Here is a 22994-nt window from a genome sequence, read left to right on the forward strand (position 1 = left end):
GATACTTAGGTTGAGAGGAGCTCTTGGCGACAACCAAAGCCTGGTAACTGACTCGATTATGTACAATCCCTGTCGCTTACATTGTCGCGAGAGAAATGGCGTCGCGCTGCAACACTGTCTCTGCTGAAATTTGAAATCCATTTTGGGCGCCGTTGTTTAGTAGATACACAGGCTTGGATCTTCACCACGCTTCAGGCATCTTGCACGCGCGAAGGAATACAGGAAAAATGTCGCACATCCACCCCTCTCGGCAGGCATATGTCGAAAATGCCGAGTCTCAGGTAATTCTGCCCCATTCCTTCTACCCTGATACTATATGAAAGCATATGCTCAATCTCGCAGCTCGCGGACGAGCTGACCGGTTCCAACAGAATGCGCAGCCTAGGGGTCAGATCGCCTTGAGCGATGTCCGTAAGTGCAATCTGCCCAACCCTCTCGCACCACAAACCGCAACTGTTCCAAGTCTAACAGTTAGTTTGCAACAGCCATGGACTACAACTACGACATGCCCGCAGGCGCGGGCGCTTCGGGCAATGCTTCGGCAATCATGTCCGGCTTCGACAGGAAGAAAATAGCCGATGCTATACCAGTCCCGACCAACGACGTCCGCGTCCGCGCCAGGCTGCGAGACATGGGCGAGCCCATAACCCTGTTCGGGGAGGATGCCAAGGAGCGGCGAGACAGGCTGCGGGAACTTCTCATGCAGGAGAAGGAGAGGCAGCAGGCCAGCGGACAGGTGGAAGGCAGCCAGGACGTTGAGATGGAAGATGTCGATGAGGAGGACGATGAGGATGAGGAGCAGGAAGAGGAATTCTACTCGCGCGGCGGTCCAGATCTGCTCAACGCCAGGGTAGAAATCGCCAAGTACTCGCTCCCTCGCGCAAAGCAGCGCGTTGCCTTCCAGAAGACAGAGGCCAAGATACCTCAAAGAACTCACATGAGGGCCAGAAAACAGGTCAAGGAGAGGTTGCAGGGCTTCGAGCTGCAGGGGTCACAAACAGCCGGCCAGCGGCACATCAGCATCACAAGGATATCGCCGAATGGCGAGACGGTTGCGACGGGAAATTGGGGTGGACAAGTCAAACTTTTCAGCATACCGAATTTGGACGAAACCATGAACCTAAGGGGCCACACCAACAAGGTCAGCGGAATGTGTTGGTTCCCCGGCGCGACCTTGCAGGAAAGCAACGTTTCGGCCGAGTCTGTAAATCTTGCGACGGGCGGTGCCGAGGGCCAGGTAAACTTGTGGTCACTTAGCCAAGACACGCCGCTTGCTACGCTGTCGGGCCATACACAACGTGTATGCCGTGTCGATTTCCACCCATCAGGACGATTTCTCGCATCAGCATCAGAAGATACATCTTGGAGGCTTTGGGACGTGGAGAAGAGAACAGAGCTACTGCTTCAGGAAGGCCATTCTCGAGGAGTTTTTGCAGTCAGCTTCAACGGTGATGGATCCCTACTAGCCAGCGCTGGCCAGGACAGTATCGGCAGGATATGGGATCTTAGGACAGGGAGGACGATCATGATTCTCGACGGGCACATGGACGGGCACATCAAACCGATCTATGCGCTTGACTGGGGCTCTGACGGCCACCGGGTACTCTCTGCATCAGCGGACGGTTGGATCAAGTGCTGGGACGTGCGGAAAGTCCAGAGGACCGGCGGTGTCGGCGCACATACGAGCGCAGTCTCGGATATGCGTTGGTTCAAGGGGCTTGACGGACCGCTGGATGGCGTACCGCTAGGGGTGGATGAGAAGGGGCAGGCCATGCCTAAGAAGTCAGGCACATTCCTGGTGTCTAGTGGCTTCGACCACAAGGTGAACATTTATTCTGCAGATGATTGGGCTTTGGTGCAATCCTTAAGCGGACATACAGGACCAGTGGCTAGTGTTGATGTGAGCAGGGATGGCAGGTGGATCGTCAGCGGTGGACACGATCGCACGGTAAAGCTCTGGGGACGGAATGACGGAGAGGGTGTTTGAGAAATATTGGGCAGATCAGAGCGCCGACAGAGTATTGGTGTTTTACGGGGTAGAGACGAATGGGAGGAAATAAAAATAAAACAAATCAAGTAAGATACCCTCTGCAGTACTCTGCGAAATCAACAAGTTTGACCCTGAGTTGGCGTTATGCTTCTCAACCCTTGACGGACGCTTGACAGAGGCACTGGTTTGGCTGCACACTTCTGGAACGTGGCATCCAGTCAATGTTTCGAGATTTTTAAGCGAGCGATCAATCCAATTCTCTCGGTCCCGCCGACGTCCTGTCAGGGCGCATGTTTGGGACTAGAGTAGCTCTCAGTCGAGGCGGTGCCCAATCTTTTTTGCTAGCGCCTGAATATTATTAGTACAGTTCGTCAGGTAAAACACTAATCGATCGATTCAAATGTCATCTGCCGCGTCTGGCAATATAAGGGGTAGAGTCATGAGCGACAGATACCGGTAGAACAGTAAGGGCAGAAGCAATAGCAAAGCGAAATGCAAGCACGAAGCAAAGCAATGACAAGAAATTCGGTCAAGCCCATGTATTTACCTTACCTCTAGCGGTACAGTACCTAGGCTTGTTAAGGTACCTGATCAACCGATCGATCATTGGCGGTGATACATTCGCTTGACAATTTCCCCCACACAACATCAGACGGGAATACCACCTGCCGCGGTAAATGAATTTAGAGCAAATGATCGATCGGATCCAGCACCCACAAGTGGAAGGCGGATGACCTGAAGGCCGCCTGCCAGAACCAAGGGCCCAAGGTAACCACAAAAGAACAAGAACAAAGATGGTGACCCACTTGATGACAGCTTGAAGTGGAGCCCCACGGGTACGGGTAAAATGGAAGCTGGAAACCCCAGCCCTGCAAAGAGGCGGCACTGAGCCCCTGCCTGGGGGAAATGGGGCGCGCGCTGAGTGTGACCCACCTCCGAAAATCCTGATTCAGCCCTGGACATGAATGATGCTCGCGGTACGATGCTGCGCGTTGTTGCACAAGCCAGACCAACGCAACGCAACCAAACAGCACATGCATTGATTTGCAAGCCAAAAATTTCCCACATTAATTTTCCCGCATTCCCCCCACGCTTACGCCCTCCTTTTCCCTTTAACTTTTCCCACATAAAAAAAAGGTTGAACCTTTTGAACCCGCCCACAGCACAAATCAACAAACAAACCACAGTGAACAAGAACGCGTCAAAGAAAGAAAATTACCACCAAATGCATATCGCTCAAGAATCATTCAACACTTTCCCTTTCATCTTCAAGTACCAGATGCGCCTCGGCCGTAACACTAGCCTCCTCCGAACCTCCATCTCTGAGAGCCGTTGCGATCCCCAGCGCCGACGCGGTTGCAGCTCGCCTTGAATCTCTGACAGGCAGTCCGATTCTAATCCGGGCTGCCCCGCGAAAGTGACAGGGTATCACTTGTCTTTATTGGTCTCTATTCTCTCAGATCCTCCTTGAGGATCGGTGAATTGAAGCCTTCCCGTTTCCCCGTGGGAAAAAAACGAGGCCAAGACCTTGAATCCCGAATTTAACCCCGGCGCTATCCACCGCTTCCAAGATGATACCCGCCGCTACTCCCGCGCACCCAGTCGTGCGTGGGTTCCAGACAAACACTCAGTCTGTTTCTTGCGACGAGGATTCGGAGCATGGCGTCCGGGCCACCAAGTCCAACGGGACCGCGACCACGTCGACGCTACCTCCGAGGACCCCACAGCGGGGACGGCAACCTCGCACTCCGGTCATCAACGACATTGTCAGCGCCAACTGCAGCCCGGTCCTCAAGGCCGTCCCCTCGCCCGGCATGAGCGGCATCGCCATGTTGCGCTCAAAGATGGAGCCGCTCAGCCTCGACATCACGGCTACCCCGTCGAGGGCGAGCTCCATGTCCCGCAGCAACAGTCGTATAACCTCGCCGTTTCCTTTCCCCATGGGACCGCCTCCTGTCGCTGCTCCCATGAGCAGGCGCACCAGCATCCTTAGCAATGTCACCAGCCGAGCCCAGAGCCGTGAGCGTCCTGGCAGCAGCCGTGGTAGCACCAGCGGTGACGACACGGCGTCCGTGGCAACCACCAGCTACGAGATCGATTTCGTTGACGATTTTTGCAGTGCGGAGACGTCTGAGGAAGTTGTCAAGGCTTTCGCGGAGCCAAAGGCTGGCTCTCCTCTCTATAGCGACGGCGTTGAGGGAGGTCTGGTCAAAGAACAGCGTGGAAAGATCACGGCAGACGAGTTTGAGCAAGTTCGCTGCCTCGGCAAGGGTGCCTACGGCACGGTTATTCTGGTCAAACAGCGCAGCACTGGTCGTCTATTTGCCCAGAAGCAACTCAAGAAGGCTTCTTTGACCGTGTCCAAGAAGTATGTACAGCAGGCCAAGACTGAGCGCCAGGTGCTGGAGACCGTCAACCGCCACCCCTTCGTAGTCAAGCTGTTTTACGCCTTCCAGGACCACGAGAAGCTGTACCTCATTCTCGAGTACGGCCAAGGTGGCGAGCTTTTCCATCATCTTGATACGGAGAAGCTCTTCAGCGAAGACGTGGCGGCCTTTTACATGGGCGAGATGGTGCTCGCGCTGTTCCATCTGCATCAGGACCTAGGCGTCGTCTACCGGGATCTCAAGCCCGAGAACTGCCTGCTCGACGCTGAGGGCCACCTCTTGCTTACCGACTTTGGTCTCTCCAAGGTTGCAGTGGATGAGGACGACCACTGCAATTCGTTCCTCGGCACAATCGAGTACATGGCACCTGAGATCATTCTCGGAAAGAAGTACAGCAAGGCAGTCGACTGGTGGGCGCTGGGAGCTCTTGGACACGATCTCATGACAGGCAACCCGCCATTCCGTGGAGCCAACCACGCCAAGATCCAGGATAACATCGTCAAGCAGAAGCTGATGCTGCCGTATTTCATGTCGTCAGACGCCAAGGATTTGCTCACACGTCTGCTGCGCAAGGACCCTGCCAAGCGCCTGGGCAGTCAGATGCCCAAGGATCTGAACCTGATCAAGAAGCACCGCTTCTTCCGCAAGATCGATTGGGTCAAGCTCTCCAAGCGTGAGATGGAGCCGCCCATCCGCCCACTCATCACGGATCCCGAGCTCGCCGAGAACTTTGCACCCGAGTTCACCGAGTTGTCGCTGTCCCCTGTTGTCACCACCAAGGAGCCCGGATCTTGGGGCGGAGACAGAGTGGCTGTCCCGTCAACGGAGGCGCTCTCGCCTGACTCAGCCAGCCGCCCTGGCGCGATCCCCTTCACTACCGCGAAGGCGACGACTTCTCCCGAAGATCCCTTTGGAGGTTTCAGCTACATGGCCCCGAGCAGTCTGTTGGAGAGGAGCGGGTTCTTGACCGCCGCGCACTAGGATGACTTGACGTGCGAACGCGAGCTGGATTGGACGTGACCATGCGAGGGTTTTGAATTTTGAATTTTGCTTTTGTTTTCTCTTTCTTTTTTCCCCTTATGTTTGGTAGTATCGATTCTTACTTTTGTCTATTCTCTCTTGCCTGGGTATTATGATTACAATACATTCGGATGAATGTTATAGAGCAGACCAAAAAGTTTGAACGGAAAAGCGTGGGACGGATAATTGGGTATTTGACAGCATTGTCTGTTTTTGGAGGAAAATTCTTTGTACCAACCGCATATAATCAACAGAAGTGCGTTTTGTTATGTTTTTATGGCACGATTAGACATGGAGTTCAACCAAGTTTGCGTTTTACTCTTGCGTACTTCAGGTCCATGGATGCCACGGATTTTTTTGCTGGCCAATTATCGATACGCGCCTGTCATGCGAGGTCCGGAACCATCTGCCTCTCTGCCTCTCTTGTTTTTGTTTCGACGCTCTGGCAAGGGCCCAAAAAAAAAAAAAAACAAGGCAACAGAACCTGCTACGCACCAAATATAAACGGCTGAATTCCCATCCATCTATCTACAAAGTGTGCGCCTCCCGCTTACACATAAGCATCCGGATCGAATCAACTCAGTACTTGAGCTTACACATAGCAGACCAATCCAGGTAAGACGGAGCAAGACTACCGCAGTGGTTTGCCGGCATTCTATCCTGGCGCCATTGGTAAACAGGAATAATTTGACACAGCTGACCAAGGACGCTACTTAGCCAAGCACTTACTTTCCACGAGTACCTTGAGGACTACAAAGCCCTACAGCCTGTTATTTCTGCCTCTTCGGAGGAGCTTGTCATCTGGAGTCAGCAGCCAGTTTCCTTTAGTCGATTTTGATATGCTACATAGCAGCTGACTGAGTGTCGAACAAGGAGAGAAACACAGAGCGATGAAGGCAAGGTCAAATTGTATGGCGAGTGCCAAAATGTAGTAGATCCTCCACAAGAACCATTTTCGATGACACTATGGATGCTGACGCTACTTCGTCTAGTCAGCAAAAAAGGGGGTCCTCTCCCCATCTGCTCAGTCTCGTTGGAATCTTCCAGATGTGCATCCTCGCTGGGCCAGGAGGGACGTGTTGGTACGCACCATGGCGCGGAATGTTTATTCCCGGGGGGCATATGATTGTGCATGGACAGAGAAAGCGAGATTGCAAGCCGTCTTGTAGAGGCAGACCATCGGGTGCATTGTGGACTCTTTTCTTTAAGACTACCACCTAGCCAACTGGGCCGGTCTAAATTCCCCCGGTACAACAAACGCAGCCTTTTTGGATTGGAAAGGTACGGCGCGGGAGGACCAAGCCAGGAGTATCACATCATAATAAAACCAGTAAATATCTTGAAATGTATCATTTTTCGGTCCAGTACTTCTTCACGTATATGAATAAGGGCATCGCTGGCTACGTTACCAAGTCTATGACGAACATCATCCAGCCTTCGCAAGGGCTTGAACATCAACGTATGTGAACCAAAATGGAATGAACTGCGTCACATACCGACATGTAGAAAACGGCTTACATCTGTATTCATATCATATTAACAGCTGAGCTAGCAATTACCATCATAATCATCATCATTATCATCCGCCGTGCCAATATCAAGAATATACGATGCCCGTTTGCTTGCTTAATAACCGTCAACAACCACTCTAAACACCTCCCATGACGTTCCCCAACGCCCTTGCCTCAGCCTTATCCCTCCTGACCTTCCTCGCCCCAAACTCCTTGGTCCACGCCGCGTCGTATGGATGCATCTCGAGAGCGCTCCACATCTCACCCCTCTTCCTCGCCTGGGAGCCGTCCGAGTGCACATTGGCGGCCGTGATGTTGCCGCAGTCTGGCCTCGTCAGCTTGTTGTTGAAGGTGTCGGCAACCCACATGAGCACTCCGTTTGTCCACCCGAAACCCTCGACCACTTCGTATTCGCCTCCCGAACCGGCGACATTGGTTGAGTTATCGCCGTACTATTGTTTATGTTAGCTCGGGTCAGCTGATAAGACGGGGAGAGAAAAACTAAAATCCAGCAAATTCACTAACCTTCTCAAACATGATACCCTTGTCCTCCGCATTGAGCCCTTGCAACTGCGGTGTCTCGCTCGTCGACCCGCCCGTGGCGTACCAAGTGCAGAACGTTGAGTCAAGGTACCTCTGACCCAGCCTTAGTGCGAGGTCCTGGATCTCAGTCCAGGCCACGTCGTCCTCTCCAAACGTTGCGGGGACCCTGGTCAGGCCCTCCATCAGGATATGCATTAGCGGCGGCCACACGTTAGGCTCGTCCCACTGCTGGCCAGTCTTGAGGTTGGTGGCCGGTATGGCGCCGCGCTTGATGTCAAGGTATGCATCGATACGTTCGTATGCCCTGAGGACCGCCAGCGGGTTGTTCTTAAGGCTACGGGGCGCCGCGCCGGTCCAGAACGGATAGTACTGCGCTACGTGGAAAAACACCTGTTGGCCGGCTGGGGCGTTGTTCGTCTCGATCGATACGGCATCCTCGTCGACAGGAATGAACCTGTTCTGGGTCTTGGAGGTCATGTTGTAGTCAAAGTAGCTCCATAGTGTCTCGTTCCACATCAGCGCGTACATGGCTTCGCTCCGCTGTTTGGCAAGATCCATCCAATCCGAAGCTCCTGTGCTGTTGCCAGTTCTGTTCAAGAACTCTGCGATTGCGACCTCGTTGGCGTACAGGATAGAGTTGAGATCAACGGGCACGATGTTGTTGGTGTTAAGCGATCGGAGAGGGAAGTAATTGTCGCGAACAGCATCACTGGGTGTCGACAACCATCTCGAGGTGTAGTCCCAACCGGACTCGGCTCCACTGGCGAGATGAGAGTAGAGAACCGCCTTCTCGGACTCGTTAAGCTGGTGAGACTCTGGGTAGATAATGCCTGACGGTGAGTAGTAGGACCTATTGCTGGCTGTAATGTAGTCCTCTCGGTAAGATTCGGGTCGGGGCTGTGTGTTTGTCACGGCGTATCTGCATGGGGAGTACGTGAGCACTTCTGCAAAAAAAAAAAAAAAAAAAAAAAAAAAAAAAAAAGCCAGATAGTTGCATGGGTTCCTGGGTTCCTAGCTACCTTTGCAGTCTATATGTCTTGCCATTGGATGCTTCGACGTCGATGGAGCGGTTGTTGATGAAGAACTCATGCTCTTTGATGAGGAGCGGGACGGCACGGCCCAGGATGGAAGTGTCATTGGTATGCTCCACATAGATGCGAACCATCTGGGAAAGCAAGGGGGGCTGGGAACGGTTCTTGTAGTAGATCCTGGCACCATTGGGCACAAAACCAATGGTTTCTACAAGATCCAAAAAGTTCTCCACGGTGTTCTTGGAGATGTTGGTGAAAGCGCCACCGGTTCTCAACAGACCCTCGAGGATCCAGTACGAGTCCCAATAGTAAGGCTCTCGGAATCGACCGCCAGCGACGACGAACGTGCGGTTGACGGGGATGAAGCTGTCGGCGCAAGCTTCGCAGTTGGAGGGGCCCTTGTAGCGTCTGGTGAGGGAGGGCCATATATCGATGACCTTTTCCACGAACTCGCGGATGACCGTGTCGTCGAGTTTGTCCAAAAAGACAGGATCCGTCTCCAGTTCCGAGTTGGGTACCTCCTCAAGCTCACCACCAGCCTGAGCGAAATTCTCGCGTAGGAAGTCCTGAAGCTCCGTGTTGTTACTGAGAGGCTTCTGGAGCTTGTTGAAGGCTTCAATAACCTCGTCCACCGGCTTGATCGTGGGCCTGAGCAGGACGGTATATATGGTCAATGATCCGCATAGAAAAAGCGATTTTCAGAAAATTCCCAACTACTTACATGTCCACAAACGTCTTGGAGTCGGCAAAAGGATGAGCCAGTTCCACCTCCTTGAGCAGCTCGCCGCGGCAGTAAATGAGCGAGTCACATGGCGTTATGATGGACCCGTTGATGTACACAGCATTGACCAAGGATCCAGAGGCAGCAACAGCAATTGCTGCTGCCGTCTTCCACAGAGGAGACATGGCTAGCTGGCCGGGCTGCCTTTGGCGAATCTAACACTGACAGTGGTTGACGAGGGTGCGTTGGACCCGTGTGGTCGTGGAAGTGTGTATTTAAATATTAGGTATAATCTACTAGACTACGCAGGAGCGGACGCCACCGCTGCAAGATAATGGACGGTGAGGCGAGGTGAACGCCTGTAGCAAGAGACGAAAGTCCGGGATCCCGCCACAATACAAGGCGAGAAGAAAGAAATGAAGATGGTAAAGAGGCAAAGACGAGCAGATCAGACGAAGGAAAAGAAGAGACGACAGCTGCTATTCTTATGGTTTGCCGCAGAGCAAGAGAAGAGAAGAGGGGACGGCTAGAGCTACCCAGGTCTGCAATGGATCAACCTTGGGGTAGCTCACCCAATGTCTCTCCTTCTCCTCATCCGACCTACTACACCCCTAGCAACCTGGCGAGGGAGCTTTAATGATCTGCATCCGGGGAAATGAGTTTTTTTTTTTTTTTTTTTTTTTTTCTCCTGCCCTGTCCAAGACAAGTCAACGTAGTACTCGGCCTTGTCTAGGTAGTGGTACGAGATGCGGGATGAGGAGAAGAATTGGGACTGGGGTCAGCTTGTGACGTAAAGCAATTCCAGTGTGATGGAATGCTAGTGCATGCCGAGACCCGAGTGCATGCCATGAACCAAGGCAACGCAGCACACTATATGCAATTGTGAATCGATACAGTCATAAGATTGATGAATGGAAGGGAAGAGAAAGAGCGGACAGACAGACATGCGGGGTATAGTAATGGGGTAGGTGGGTAAGGCAACGTAAGGTAAGGTACCTTGGATAGGTAGCACAAATGGTTTCTGTATCACTCTTTGTTTTAGGGTTTCTGTCATCCGCTGGGATGATTGAGCTTCACCGAGGTGTCTGGAATTCCATAACAAAATGTTGAAATTAAAGGTAATCGGAACTGGCGAATACTTACATGGTAGAGGACCAAAACCCAGTATCCGGGGACCAGCGCTATTCTCCGTTGATCATAAACGTCCAACGGGCTCATCGGATAATGCATTGGGGTCTTGCATTCACCGAAAGTTGGAGTAGGTACCTAGCAAGCTAGACAGACTTTGCGTTGTGGGGAAAAGCAACAAAAGCTCCAATTGGCAAGTGATACGATTTAAATGAGCGAATGGGTGGGTGTTTGTGTGTGCCGTATGGATGGGCGGGATGCGGGTTACATTAGCTAGGTTTACGGAGTAGACCAACTCAAAAAAAAAAAAACTTTTTGTTTCCTGGTTCCATAGCCGTTTGGTGGCGCTTAATGCCTCTCGGATGCTCCGATGGCCAAAGACGCCGTACTGATTGTACTGTACTTTGTAGTCACTGGCGGTAGGCAGTATTACATGCAAAACAACGATATACCCTGCAATGCACCGGTTCTGTAGTCGGCCCGATCAGGCAAGCAAGTAAACAACAACAGTAGAAAAAGCCAGCAAGAAAAAAAAAAGTTGCCGTGAAGAAAAGAAAACACATCCATTCAGCTTGGAGGTGGCTTGGGTGTGTCCTGGGATTTCGTGTTGGATGATGCTGCCCAGATGCCGAGTTGAAGGTAATGATGGCGTTGATTGTATGGGTCGAAAAAGACGCGTCGTTCGGTTAAGAAAGCTTAACCTCGAGGGGAGAAAAAACAAAGACACTGCTTACCTATGACGTTTTGTTCCGCGAGATGCCGTGCCAAGACAAACAACAAGTCACGTGTACGGGATACACTCAAGAATATCAAGTTCTGGCCTCAGGGGCGTCTTGGCCAGACCAATCATTGGGGTCCAATATACGACACTAGAACTAGTTCTAGCTACAAAGACACACTCACAACATCAAGTTCGGCCAGAAAAGATGACTGAATCATATATGAATGTGTATGTAATGTAGAGTGATGCCTTGATGCAAATCCTGTCGTTCTTATATGCAGCTTCACCGGCAAGTAGCCCCCGACATAAAAGATAATAAAAAATCGCTAATGTTCTGCACTTCTCCCAACTCCTCCTGACCCCAATGCAAAGTTCGTTTTCGTTTCCTGTTCCGCATCAAACAGTGTCCTTCCTCCCTTGCCATCCTCACTCCTCCCTGGCATCAGCAGGGTGGCATCCTCGTCCTCGTCTTCACTCGCGCTGGTGCTGTTGACCCCTGCCCCCTCACCGCCTGCGCGGTGGTCCCCATGCACCGTCGCGCGCGCATCCTCCCTCATCCTTGTGATCTTGATGTAGTTGTAGGCCCCGATCGCCCCGATAGTGACCACCAGTCCGGATATGTTGATTATGGTAAGCGTGTCCCCAAACACTATGGATGCCGCCGAAATGGTTACCACTTCCTTGAAGATGCCCGCGATGGAAAGCGTCACTACCGAAGTCCGCTGCAGCAGAGCGAACTCGGACACGGTCATGGCGAAAGCAATGGCTCCAGGGAAAATAACGATGGCAGGCGCCGCCAGGGCTCCTTTAGCGGCCGCGAGCGCCTTGAAGCCCTCAACCAGCTCCCCGAGGCCCTCAACGAATACGGCGATGGTGAAGAGCGTCAGGAACATGATGGGCGCGAGAAAGAAGATGCTCGAGAAGGGGTTCGACGTTGCCGGGTTGCGGAGAAGCAGGATCTGCGTGAGGGCCCAGCGGAACCCCGAGAAGAAGGCTGCCGAGATGACCAAGAAGAATCCTCCCAGTTTGAACTCGACCTCGCCGGCAACCATCATGACGACACCGGCCGTCATGGTAGCGATGATGGCCACAAGGCGCCATGTAGGAGCCTCGAGGCGGAAAAGGAAGGCAAACATGAGCACGAATGCCAGAGATGAGGATTTACACATTGCTGTAGCCAGTTAGCCGAGGACCCAGTTTTCGCAGCGGTGATGTGATGGCTATGACACCTACTATAAAATGTCAAGGTGATGAATCGTAAACTGGTATTTCCCAATCCAATATCCAACCCTGTGGCCGCCCCGCAAGGCCCGATCCGCGTCAAGTAGAACCATTTAGTCATGATGGGTCTTTCAGGCTCAGATTCATGTCTCGATTGGCCCATGTCGGATTTATATCCGTTGCGTGGCCTTAATGAAGGGAAAAAGTATAAAACCAAGCTCGATAGTGCGAACTGGATCACCATGTGAATCGATGTTGTAAACATGGGGAAGCGGAAATCCAGTTCTTTAGAATCGAACATCCACTTATTGTACTGTAGTTGACAAGACGGAATGTTAGCGGAGTGAGCTGTAAAGACACTAGGGGTAAGGGGTGCCCGAGGTTACGAACAATTGAAATACCCAGCGAGAACAGGTACCATAGTCCAATGAGCACTCCGTTGATCACGAGATTACGCATGACGTTTTTATCCGCCTCACGCTTCTCCTCTTCGGATATGGTACCACCCCGGACTATCCTCTGGTCGAACTGAGTGTTCCTTCTCCTCTTATCCCGCTTACGGTCCCTGTGTTTCCTGGTCAATCCGGCCTCTTCATCATCGTGTAGGTCCTCGTCCGAGAGGCCACTGTCGTCGTCGTCTGTTTCCAGCCGTCTTCCGCCCTGAACCTCGTTATCCCTGTCGTCCGCGGTCCCATGCGGCTTCCGATCTTCAGGACCCCGACTCCGAGTAGCCGGGCTGGTGTGCGTACTCCTCCGCCGCCGATGCCCCTGCGGGGCGGCCATTGAATCCATCTCGAACTCCTCGATGCGTCGCACGCGGTCCGAACCTGAGGGCGCGGCAAAGGAGGTTGTGTTTGCGGGCGACGGGGTGCTCGAGGACCGCGAGGGTGTGGCGATTGCGGACGAGGTGTTGGACGACAATGAGTCTTGTTGGTTGATCGTCAGCAGGTTAGGCAACGTTTGGCCCTGCCGCTGAGATGCTGATGAGGGAGATGGTGCGGTTGAGGACGATGAGGACGAAGCACCGGCAACGGCGCCCAAACGGGAGGTCATGGTCCTTTTGACGGGATCCGAAGGGTGGGGAGAGGTAGGTACCTCGGGTTTTAAAAGAACTAAAAAAGAAAAATTGGGCAGACCGCTTCGCCGCTGATCACATTGTTATGACCCAACGAACCAGGTGTTGCCTAGGGGGAAAAACAACCTTGGCGGCAGTTGGATTGGGGGTTTAGACTGTGCGGGCTACCTGGCACTGACACTGGCGCAAATGCACTTTTTCCGCGCGGGCATTGTTCATCGGGGGTTGAAGATGGACGTGTCGTGTGCTGAGTTAGTTAACTGTTAATTGTTGCCGTACCGCTGCCGTGTGGAGCTTAAGGAGTTGATTCAAGCCAATCAATCCCCTTACTTGTTTTGGTAAGGCCCCTGCGGAGTTGGGAGCTAATTCTGGGCATGCATGGTCCACCTCGAGGTACGGAGTACCTTACCTTTGGATGGCGGATGGATTGGGCCAAGAAGGGGTCCGCCAGTTCCGGGTGCCGATTAAACCCAAGCAATTAGTGCTGGGCTACACAGAAAGCAAGCAAGTCGACGAGTCATCAGGGGTAATGCTGGATGATGAGAATCGGGCATTGGGAGTCCATGTTTGTCGGCTTTATTCTTCAAAGGTTTACACCCGTATGTACTTGTGAGAGATTTTGCTTGTTGGTGACGCTGCGGCTTGTATTGATCTTGTTCTTTTCCGCGGTAGGGTCGTCGTATTTTCTTTCATCCAGACCTAAAAGAGACCTGAGGTCATAAAAAGTCAAAGGGTTGCGCCAGGCAGACACTAATCTTCAAAGGAACGGCGCCCCGGACTGGAGAAGTGCTAACTAAAGTGATCTAGCTGACCGCCCGGCTCGGAATTCGCATTTGCTTGCACTAGGCCCACCCTGGCGCAAACACGATTGAGGCCCAATATGAACGCCTCCAGAAGCAGTGTTATTTCACATATCGTGTTGTCCATGGTGTCTACAGGATGCAAACCAAAAGACCCTGTTTTATACCATACATTAGACACGACCCTTTCTATTAAGCGCACTGCTGGACCCTTGTGGTAGCGTCATCGGACGTATACTTTTTGCCACTTTTATACCATAATTCGTACACTTCACAAATTACTCCCAAAGATATATTCAAAGGTGAAACAAATTAGGTATGTACGGTATGTAATTCGGAGGCCACGGTGGTGAAAAGCGGCGTTACAAATAATTATCTTCAACGACCGGTATAGGAGTTGGTGAGTGGGGCAAAAAGCACCTGGTAAAGAATCGTGTTTGATGGATAGGTGTTAATTAATTACCTACCTTACCTACCTTATGGAGCAACGATGCGCAAAATCAACAGATCAACGGCCATGGATCAAATTTCATGATACGAATATCTGACAAGACACCGTGTTCGCCTTTACCTTCAGCTTTCAATGCTAAACTTGCCGGATAGCCAGAACCTCCAGTTAAAAATTTTCGTCGTGATTTCTAGTAAATTGCTGTGCCTTGTCTTGCTCGTCAACGGTTATGCGATGCGATGGCTGGGTGGAAGCTTTCTATTGCGATCGGACCTACGACACCATGCCGTCACCACCGCACTTTTTGGCCCCAATTACCCACCTCATCTACTAAGTGGTCTGCCTTCGCCAAATTGCCAAGGCACCTTGGATTTACTACGAAGTAGCACAATAGGAAAGGTAAGGTAAGGTACGTAGGCAGGTACCTACCTATGTACCTAGGTACTTTACCGACAATCATCTTGGTTATTGACGTTCTCCTGGCTCCCTTGGCGGGGCTTCCCGAAACTCCCGGTAAGTGATTGTCAACAAACCAGAAATTTCTTACATCTTTCAGACCTTTCTCTTCGGGCATACAATCAATATACTTTTTGGATCCAGGGTTTTCGCTTGCTTACATACAATGAAACAACACGCGTATACGCGCCCCCAAGGGTTGCCGAGACACTACCAAGTAGTATGGCGGCTTACACCCCGCGTTGAACCCCTGATGCAGTCCAGTTGCTGTCCAACCAGCGTGAATTCCTCTCATGGAATGAAAGTCTATCCTATTTCGGGAATTATCTTCACTTCTGCTGGCTACAGTCAGCAACTTTCATCGTGTCCCCACCTTTGTCCTGCATGACGACTACCTACCTAGTATTAACCTCAAATCCCTACCTCAGGTACCAAGGTAAGGTGGTCAGCCTAGTCTAAATCTAGCAAGAGTTCGAGCAGCTATCCATACCTAGATATATTCGTCCCACCAGGTCCATTGATCCCGCAGCTTGCCCACTTTGTGTATTCATCTCTTTTTCTTTGATTTCTCACTTAAATAGTACCATTACCGTCGCTTTATCTCTATCATCACAACCAGCACTGCCGCCGCAATGTCCACCACATCCGGCCAGATCGGCGGCCAGACCGAGACGATGCGGCACCGCTCCGGCGGCTACCTGCCCATCGAAAACTACGGCATTATTGGCAACATGCATACCTGCGCTCTTGCCGGCATGGACGGTAGCGTAGACTTCATGTGTTGGCCCGACTTTGACTCGCCCTCGGTCTTCTGCCGTTTGCTGGACAAGGACAAGGGAGGCTACTTCTCCATTGCACCGCCCTCGTCCCTACCCTGCACCACCAAGCAGCAGTATCTGCCGTCTAGCAACATCCTGCAGACGCGCTACATCCATGAGGACGGCGTCGTCGACCTCGTTGACTTCTTCCCTCGCCCGAAGCACAGCGCCGTCGTGGCCAGGACCCCAACCCAGACCGCCTATCGCGAAATGACCAAAGTCCCCGACGAGCTCAAGAAATGGCTTGTCAGGAGGGTCGAGTGCATCCGCGGCCGGCTAGAGCTCGACGTAGAGGTCTTCCCGGCTTTTGCGTACGCCAAGGAGCCACACGCCACCGAGGTCGTGGAGCCGATGCAGGGCCATGGCGACGGGCAGTCCCGGAGCAAAACGGTAACGTTCCACAGCAGCAAATTAAAGCTGCAGCTGGATGTGACGCTGGACTGCGGTGAGGGTAATGATAGTGGCGGCAGCGGCAGCAAAAATGCACATGTTGCATGCCCTGTGGTGGCTTTCAAAAAGGTCAAGCGACCAGGTATGCTGAGCGAAGGAGTCGTTGCCCGCGTCACCCTTACCGAGGGCCAGGCTGTCTCGTTTGTGCTGCGCGAGGACATACCGAACCACGTCACCGAGAACATCACTACAGCGGTCGTGGACGCCCAACAACACAGCACGCAGAGCTACTGGTACAACTGGATCTCAAAGTCCAAGTACCGCGGCAGGTGGCGCGAGGTCGTCAGCCGAAGCCTCATGATCCTGAAGCTGCTCACCTACGAGCCGACGGGCGCAATCGTGGCTGCGCCAACCTTTTCGATACCCGAGGACATTGGTGGCGTGCGCAACTGGGACTACAGGTTCTCGTGGGTCCGGGACTCGAGCTTTACCATCTACATCCTTCTGCGTCTTGGATTCAAGGAGGAGGCCGACGCGTACATGGAATTCATCAGCGATCGGATACTCAAGTCTCGCGCTCCGGACGGCGGTCTGCCTATCATGTTCACCATTAGGGGCGAGACCGACATCCCTGAGTTGGAGTTGAGCCACCTAGATGGGTATCGGGGGAGCAAGCCCGTGCGGATCGGAAACGGAGCTGCATTCCACCAGCAGTTCGATATCTATGGTGAACTGATGGATGCCATATATCTGAACAACAAGTACGGCAAGCCGGCTACGTGGGATCAGTGGGTTGCGGTGCGACAGCTCTTGGGTAAGTCTGCGGGTTGAGAATTGAATCAACTAAGTTATGTGAGTCCTTTGCTGACTTTTAGGGGGTATTAGATTATGTCTTGACTATCATGAATGGTAAGTTTCCTGTACATAGCCAGTCATAGACTCGGGGAGATTTGTGGCTGCTAACTCTTGATTACTACAGAGCCGGATATGTCGATATGGGAAGTGCGCAACAATAAGCAGAACTTTGTCTACTCCAAAGTCATGTTGTGGGTAGCTTTTGACAGGGGCTTGCGTCTGGCTGAGAAGCGCATGTTTCCGTGTCCCAACCGCAACAAGTGGCTTGAGGCGCGCGACTCTCTGTATGAGGAGATCATGGAGAAAGGTGAGACTTCCTGTGTAAACATGACCAACCATTGCAAGAACTCCTCGGTGAACTAACGACCCTAAAGGCTACAATACCGAGATGAAGTCCTTCATTCAGAGCTACGAGAACAATACCATGATCGACTCATCCATCCTCATCGCCCCGCTCGTCTTCTTTATTTCGCCCAGCGACCCGCGGTTCATTAACACCATGGAACGTATCCTGCTGCCACCGGAGAAGGGCGGTCTGACAAGCACAGGGCTGGTGTATCGCTACGACACTGAACTATCTGATGACGGTAAAGTTGCCCCATTTCTCTCTATATTCTAGCATAATCCTTGTGACTAATCAGAAAAATCCCACCACTCCAACAGGCGTAGGCGGCAGAGAGGGCGCATTCAGCATGTGCACGTTCTGGCTGGTGGAAGCTATGACGCGAGCGGGCGTCTACGAGCCGAAGTACATTGTGCGCGCCATCAACTTGTTTGAGAACATGCTGAGCTTCAGCAACCACCTATGCATGTTCAGTGAGGAGATTTCGAGGTCGGGTGAGCAGCTGGGTAACACGCCCCAGGCCTTTAGTCACCTGGCCCTGATCAGTGCTGCTTTCAACCTGGATCGGGCCACCGAGTTCCAAACGAGGCATTGATGCGGAGAAATTTGGATCATTAGATCTGATAGAACTCAATTATGAAAGGGAAAAGCTCCCGAATAGGCGACAGGAGTCATATTTTGTGTCGATGTGATGATGTGATTTGTTAAGAATTAGCCTGCGCCTGAACCGAAACCCAAAATCAAATGTGAACCCCAGACGCCGTCGCTATGTATGCCTGAAATATACCGAATTGCTCTCGAGGAGCCAACAGGTCCGCAGAAAAAGCCCACAGAACATATCCTCTCTTTTCATCCAAGCCGCTCGTATGGTCCAACCTCATGGATCAACGGCCATGGCGCCAGCAGCTGCGTCGCCCGCGGGTGTTTCGCTGCTGCCACCCATCTCAAAGTCCATATCCCCATCACCCAAGGAGCTGAGCCCGGAACTAGAGGGCCTGGACCCTGACTCGTGCTGCGGTGGTGACGGCGGTGGTGTCATGACGTTGTTCTTCTTCCTATGCTCCGACCAGCTCTGTATCGTGTCAAAGTTGCCGCCCTCGACGAGGACCTCGCCGTGCTCGTTGGGCTTTCCTAGCAATGTGCCCTGGAACTTTGAATCGTCGCCAGTTTTGCTGTGCTTTTGTTTGAGTGCTGCAGATGTTTTCATCAGCAACGCCCCCGCATTCACAGACCGTAAGCAAACGCTCCGCTCCTTATCATGCTGTGAAAACAAAGTCACCAAAAAAAAATCACAACATACCAGTAAGCCAATCAGCCGGCGCCTCGGCGTCGCCATCAGCAACGATTCTCCTGATCTCGGCGTTCCTCGCACCAGCAAACCAATCCACAAAGTCCTGTACGGTCTGGACGTCGTCGTCTTCCGGTGCGAGGGCGCCGACGTCCTCGAGAGCCATGCGGATCTCGGCCAGGCCGGGCGCGACGTCGTCGATCGTGTGCTGGGAGGCGGCGCGGCACAGGGCCAGCAGGTAGTTGGCGGCCAGGTCGGTGAGCGAGTCGAGCACGGCCGGGCGCGTGCAGTGGTAGCCCGTCGCGCGCAGGATCTGCAGGACGCTGGGGCGCAGGAGGGCGTGGAACAGCGTCGCCGGGGGTGTCATGGCTATATTTGCTTCGCGGCGTTTTGGGGTTATTGGGGTGGTGTCGAAAGTGATGATGGCATGTTCGAGTAACCGCTTTTCGGGGGGTTTGATGTTGTGATCAGTGTGCGCGCAAGGTTCCCAAATGCGCAGGTGGGAGTTTGTATGGGAGGGAGGTCGAAGCTTCTTGAGCTCAGAGGTGCATTTGGGTGGACCCCTGTTCAAGGTTGCCAAGCGAAGCAGATAATATAATGGAGAAGGAGAATCAAAGAGGGATGTGGTTGACACCTAGAGTTGCTCTCAATCTACAACTTGACATTGACAAGATGACTCAAAACTAACTGAAAGTTGATAAAAAAAAAGTCGAATGAAGTCGAAATTCGGTGTTAAGTGAACAAATTGTGACTGCCTAATTAAAGATTTCTTGTATGCTCCGTTTTGGATCTTGGCAATAAATCTTCCTTTCCATGACAATCTAATTTACCATTGAAGATCCGACGCGACGCGCGTGCCCCACTGCACTTTATTCTCTCTGCTGCGGACTGCATCGCATTGACGACCAAATCTGCGTCATACCATGCTGCATCTGCAAGTCTCAACCTTAACATATCGACATTTTCGCAAACCCAGCTACACTGAACGCGACTCACCTGGTCAACGACGCAAATACCGGAAAGGCAAATGAGCGCATATGCAGTAGCATCGAACCTCTAGATCGAAAGCCGCTCATGTTGGAGTATAAAATAAGGCAGTCGCTTCCACCCTGAGGTGACTCCTTGCGACAAGCTCTTCTCATCTTTCCCATCGACTTGTTGCCGTACTGCAAAACACCGTACGCAAACAATAGAAAATCATACCATCAGACGCAATCGAGCAATCAAGGCCTCTTGATTCACATCTGAAGACCTGCATCCAACTTGACCACAACCGCAATGGATCAACCTTCGCAGACTCCCGTGCCGGCTAAGCCAAAGCTGAAGCTCAAAGTGAGCAGCTCATCGGGCATTCCGACTATCAGTTCTGCTACCACTCCGGCTTCTAATAATGGCAACTTTGCAACTCCCACCGTGAACGACTCGCCCGTTACTGCGAGCAAATCCAAAATCAAATTCAAGGTCGGCACCAAGTCTCAACCGGCGACCCCAGCTACCGAGATCAGCCAACCAACCTATCCCTCAAACAAGCCAGCTGCTCCCACATCGGCGCCGAAGATCCCTGTGAAGACCAAGGCTGGCCGCGTCACCAAACCGAGCGCAAAGAAGCGGGCTAAGGACGACGCTCTTAGTGACGATGAAGTCGCCCTCCCGCAATCAGTGAAGCGCATCAAGCTCAACCCAAAAACCCCCACGTCGCCCGCCGTGAAGGTCAAAGTCAAGAACAAGGGCCACGTCCCTGTACGTCCCAACGGAGATGGTTACGACTCTGAGCTCGAGGACCGCGAGGTCGACCCCGTCGTGGAAGAGCAATGTATCCTGCGGTACGAAGGTGGCGTCGAGGAGGATCTCGAATACCTCTCACAGATGATTGAGCAGGGCCGCATTGGCCCACCTACCGCAGCCAATTTGAACAACAAAGATAAATCTGCCGCACAGTTTGGACTGAAGTGGCTTCCGGGGACGGATAACAGGCGCGCAGTCGTGCGTATCCGCAGCAACATTTACGCCGCCGTGCTATTGGATCTCCCAACCATCACGGAAAGCATGAAGAGCTTCAATAAGAAGGATTTTATGAAGTCGGCAGACATCTGTCAGATGTTGCTGATCTATAAAAAAGTCAAGGACGAGGCCGAGGCCAAAACGGCGCCGCTGCCGGCTATTACTAGGGATAAGGAGCACAAGTGGCCGCACGGACTTACGCCGCCGCTGCACGACGTCTACAACCGTCGCTTCCGTAAACGACTGTCCAAGAAGGAGATTGAAGACAAGGAGGCCGAACTCAGGCGTCTCCAGGCTGCCGATGAGGCGGCGGTATCTACTCGCTACGAGATTGTGACCATAGGTGAAGACGGACGACCGGAAAGTCCTGAACACGATGACGAGCAAGACGCTGAGGGCGAGGAAGACGACGTCGACCCGATGCTCGACCAGGGCGGAGACGAGGATGACAATTTGGACCTCGAAGCCGAGTTCTTTGAGGCGCTGGTCCAAGAGGAGCAGCGGGGTATGGGTGGCGACGAAGCGCCCGAGGACGACGCCGTGGCAGAGACACCCGCCCCGACACAGACCGAAGCTGCGACGCCTGCGGAGGAATCCGGCGACGACGAAGACGGTGAGGATGCGGACAGTGCCGAAGAAGGCGACGATGCCGCCGAGGCCGAGGCTGCAGAGAAGGAGGATGAAGACGAGGAGATTGCCAACGCTCGTGCAGCCATCGAGCAAATCAAGGCCAAGATACTGTCTGTGCAGGCCCCGATTCTCAAGGCGAGACTTCAGCAATCACTCAAGAGCGCTGAGAAGCAGTTGGAAAGTCTGCTTGCCGAGAGGGCTGCCGCTGCCGAGGGCTCCGAAGACGAGGACGGCGGCGATGTATCAGAAGAGGACTAAGGGTGTGAATAGAGACGAGGTATTCTGCATATTGTTAACTAGCAAAAAGCGAGCAAACTGGACTGGGAAGGACTTCTACACGGTACAATCATGTTTTCATCAACAACGCATCGTGGAATCAGGGTACATACGGAGCAAATGGTTGTATTTGGCGGCACGGCTGTGAACACTAGATATGATAGCGACTGAATTCACTGAGGCTTGACCTCTTTACATACCTTGGTAAGATACAGCAAAAAAAAACCAATAAAAAGAAACATAAACCCATAAGCAAACATAGCATCTCAGCGCTTGTTAAGAAGGCACGAACTCCAAATATACGGATGCTCTATTGACATGATAATACAACAGTAGTAGGCTTTTGCATGATAGTACAGAAAGGGCATTGTGGCACCCCGAAAAAACGAACCAGGCAACCTCCAGGGCAAAAAAAAACAGCCTTTTGGGACCAATGAACACCGCCATCGTTTCAACCTCACATGGACCTAAGGTAGTTGTTCTCCCTGATCTTGGCCTTGCGCTCCTTGCGCATGGCCGACCGGAGCGCCTCGCGCGTCTCGGCGGCCCCAACGGCAGACTCAACCGAACCATCCTCGGCGCTGGGCAGGTTGATGGATTGCTGCTGCACAGGGATCTTGGGAGCCAGGGCTGACAGGTCTCCAGATGCGAGGAGCTGGGCCTCGAGGGCGCGCTGCTTCTTGGCTGCCAGGCGACGCTGCTTCTTGGATTTTGCTGCAAGTGAGGGTTTTGATGGTTAGTTGGGTTGTATTCAATTTTGTTTCTTAGATAGAAATAGGTCGTAGATAAATGCTAATGAAGACAAGATAAAATGGCAGAGCTTGAAGAGAGCGTGGGGAACGTACAGAACTCATCCGCTCCGGAATCAGCGTCGACGGCAGCGGCCTTCTTGGTCACGCTGAGGCAGTCCCACAGCCAGGCAGGGTATGCATCGTCGGCCAGCGCGACGGGGTCGGACTTGTCCTTGAAGTAGTTGAGACCCTTGAGGATGGTGCCCTTGGGGCAGGAAGACAGGCTCTTGGTTTGGTTTGCTACAGCGTCAGCGGGCGCTTCTGCTGCTGGTGCATCAGCGACTGGTGATGGGGCGGCAGCGGCAGCATTCAGAGGTCGTAGCGTGGTTGTGAAGGATCGAGCTGTCGGTAATGTCCTGCTCGGCAAGCGGGCCGCTTGACGGAGACACGTCCTGCATATCATCGTGTCGTTTGTAGGCCGTAGCTGCGAGTGTTGTTTGTTGGGGCGGGAAAAGTGGTGTGTTGGTGAGGTCAAGTGCCGAGCGGAGGTTGGAAAGCTCCAGTGCGCAGAGTCGCGTTGGGGGAAATTTTCTACGGCGCGGCGATTGGG

At 52.7% G+C, this 22994-nt stretch overlaps 9 protein-coding genes across 9 annotated transcripts; 4 read left to right on the top strand and 5 right to left on the bottom strand.

Annotated features, from left to right (window-relative positions):
- Positions 1-87: 87 nt before the first annotated feature.
- On the top strand, positions 88-2125 carry MGG_01259 (pre-mRNA splicing factor). Its single transcript, XM_003714123.1, has 3 exons — positions 88-281; positions 372-411; positions 486-2125. The coding sequence occupies exons 1-3, from the start codon at positions 228-230 to the stop codon at positions 1985-1987; spliced, it is 1596 nt and encodes a 531-aa protein (XP_003714171.1). The 5' UTR covers positions 88-227; the 3' UTR covers positions 1988-2125.
- Positions 2126-3020: 895 nt separating this feature from the next.
- MGG_01260 (AGC/RSK/P70 protein kinase) lies at positions 3021-5711 on the top strand. Its single transcript, XM_003714124.1, has one exon. The coding sequence runs from the start codon at positions 3562-3564 to the stop codon at positions 5356-5358; it is 1797 nt and encodes a 598-aa protein (XP_003714172.1). The 5' UTR covers positions 3021-3561; the 3' UTR covers positions 5359-5711.
- Positions 5712-6898: 1187 nt separating this feature from the next.
- On the bottom strand, positions 6899-9904 carry MGG_01261 (trehalase). Its single transcript, XM_003714125.1, has 4 exons — positions 9204-9904; positions 8471-9130; positions 7434-8370; positions 6899-7360 (listed from the first exon to the last, which is right to left on the bottom strand). The coding sequence occupies exons 1-4, from the start codon at positions 9386-9388 to the stop codon at positions 7046-7048; spliced, it is 2097 nt and encodes a 698-aa protein (XP_003714173.1). The 5' UTR covers positions 9389-9904; the 3' UTR covers positions 6899-7045.
- Positions 9905-11131: 1227 nt separating this feature from the next.
- On the bottom strand, positions 11132-13586 carry MGG_11246 (nucleotide-sugar transporter). Its single transcript, XM_003714126.1, has 3 exons — positions 12664-13586; positions 12286-12586; positions 11132-12223 (listed from the first exon to the last, which is right to left on the bottom strand). The coding sequence occupies exons 1-3, from the start codon at positions 13324-13326 to the stop codon at positions 11379-11381; spliced, it is 1809 nt and encodes a 602-aa protein (XP_003714174.1). The 5' UTR covers positions 13327-13586; the 3' UTR covers positions 11132-11378.
- Positions 13587-13931: 345 nt separating this feature from the next.
- On the bottom strand, positions 13932-14469 carry MGG_15657 (uncharacterized protein; the record flags this gene model as incomplete). The annotated part of the gene is made up of 2 exons (XM_003714127.1): positions 14143-14469; positions 13932-14047 (listed from the first exon to the last, which is right to left on the bottom strand). The coding sequence occupies exons 1-2, from the start codon at positions 14273-14275 to the stop codon at positions 13932-13934; spliced, it is 249 nt and encodes an 82-aa protein (XP_003714175.1). The 5' UTR covers positions 14276-14469.
- Positions 14470-15336: 867 nt separating this feature from the next.
- On the top strand, positions 15337-18128 carry MGG_01264 (glycosyl hydrolase). The gene is made up of 5 exons (XM_003714128.1): positions 15337-17074; positions 17146-17169; positions 17240-17422; positions 17490-17702; positions 17779-18128. The coding sequence occupies exons 1-5, from the start codon at positions 15685-15687 to the stop codon at positions 18051-18053; spliced, it is 2085 nt and encodes a 694-aa protein (XP_003714176.1). The 5' UTR covers positions 15337-15684; the 3' UTR covers positions 18054-18128.
- MGG_01265 (uncharacterized protein) lies at positions 18056-19554 on the bottom strand. Its single transcript, XM_003714129.1, has 2 exons — positions 18759-19554; positions 18056-18649 (listed from the first exon to the last, which is right to left on the bottom strand). The coding sequence occupies exons 1-2, from the start codon at positions 19111-19113 to the stop codon at positions 18336-18338; spliced, it is 669 nt and encodes a 222-aa protein (XP_003714177.1). The 5' UTR covers positions 19114-19554; the 3' UTR covers positions 18056-18335.
- Positions 19555-19646: 92 nt separating this feature from the next.
- Positions 19647-21917, top strand: MGG_01266 (uncharacterized protein). Its single transcript, XM_003714130.1, has one exon. The coding sequence runs from the start codon at positions 20025-20027 to the stop codon at positions 21633-21635; it is 1611 nt and encodes a 536-aa protein (XP_003714178.1). The 5' UTR covers positions 19647-20024; the 3' UTR covers positions 21636-21917.
- On the bottom strand, positions 21769-22984 carry MGG_11244 (uncharacterized protein). The gene is made up of 2 exons (XM_003714131.1): positions 22499-22984; positions 21769-22367 (listed from the first exon to the last, which is right to left on the bottom strand). The coding sequence occupies exons 1-2, from the start codon at positions 22845-22847 to the stop codon at positions 22111-22113; spliced, it is 606 nt and encodes a 201-aa protein (XP_003714179.1). The 5' UTR covers positions 22848-22984; the 3' UTR covers positions 21769-22110.
- Between the last annotated feature and the right edge of the window lie 10 nt (positions 22985-22994).

This window comes from Pyricularia oryzae, chromosome 2 (genome assembly GCF_000002495.2).
Source record: "Pyricularia oryzae 70-15 chromosome 2, whole genome shotgun sequence".
NCBI classification, from domain to species: Eukaryota; Fungi; Ascomycota; class Sordariomycetes; order Magnaporthales; family Pyriculariaceae; genus Pyricularia; species Pyricularia oryzae.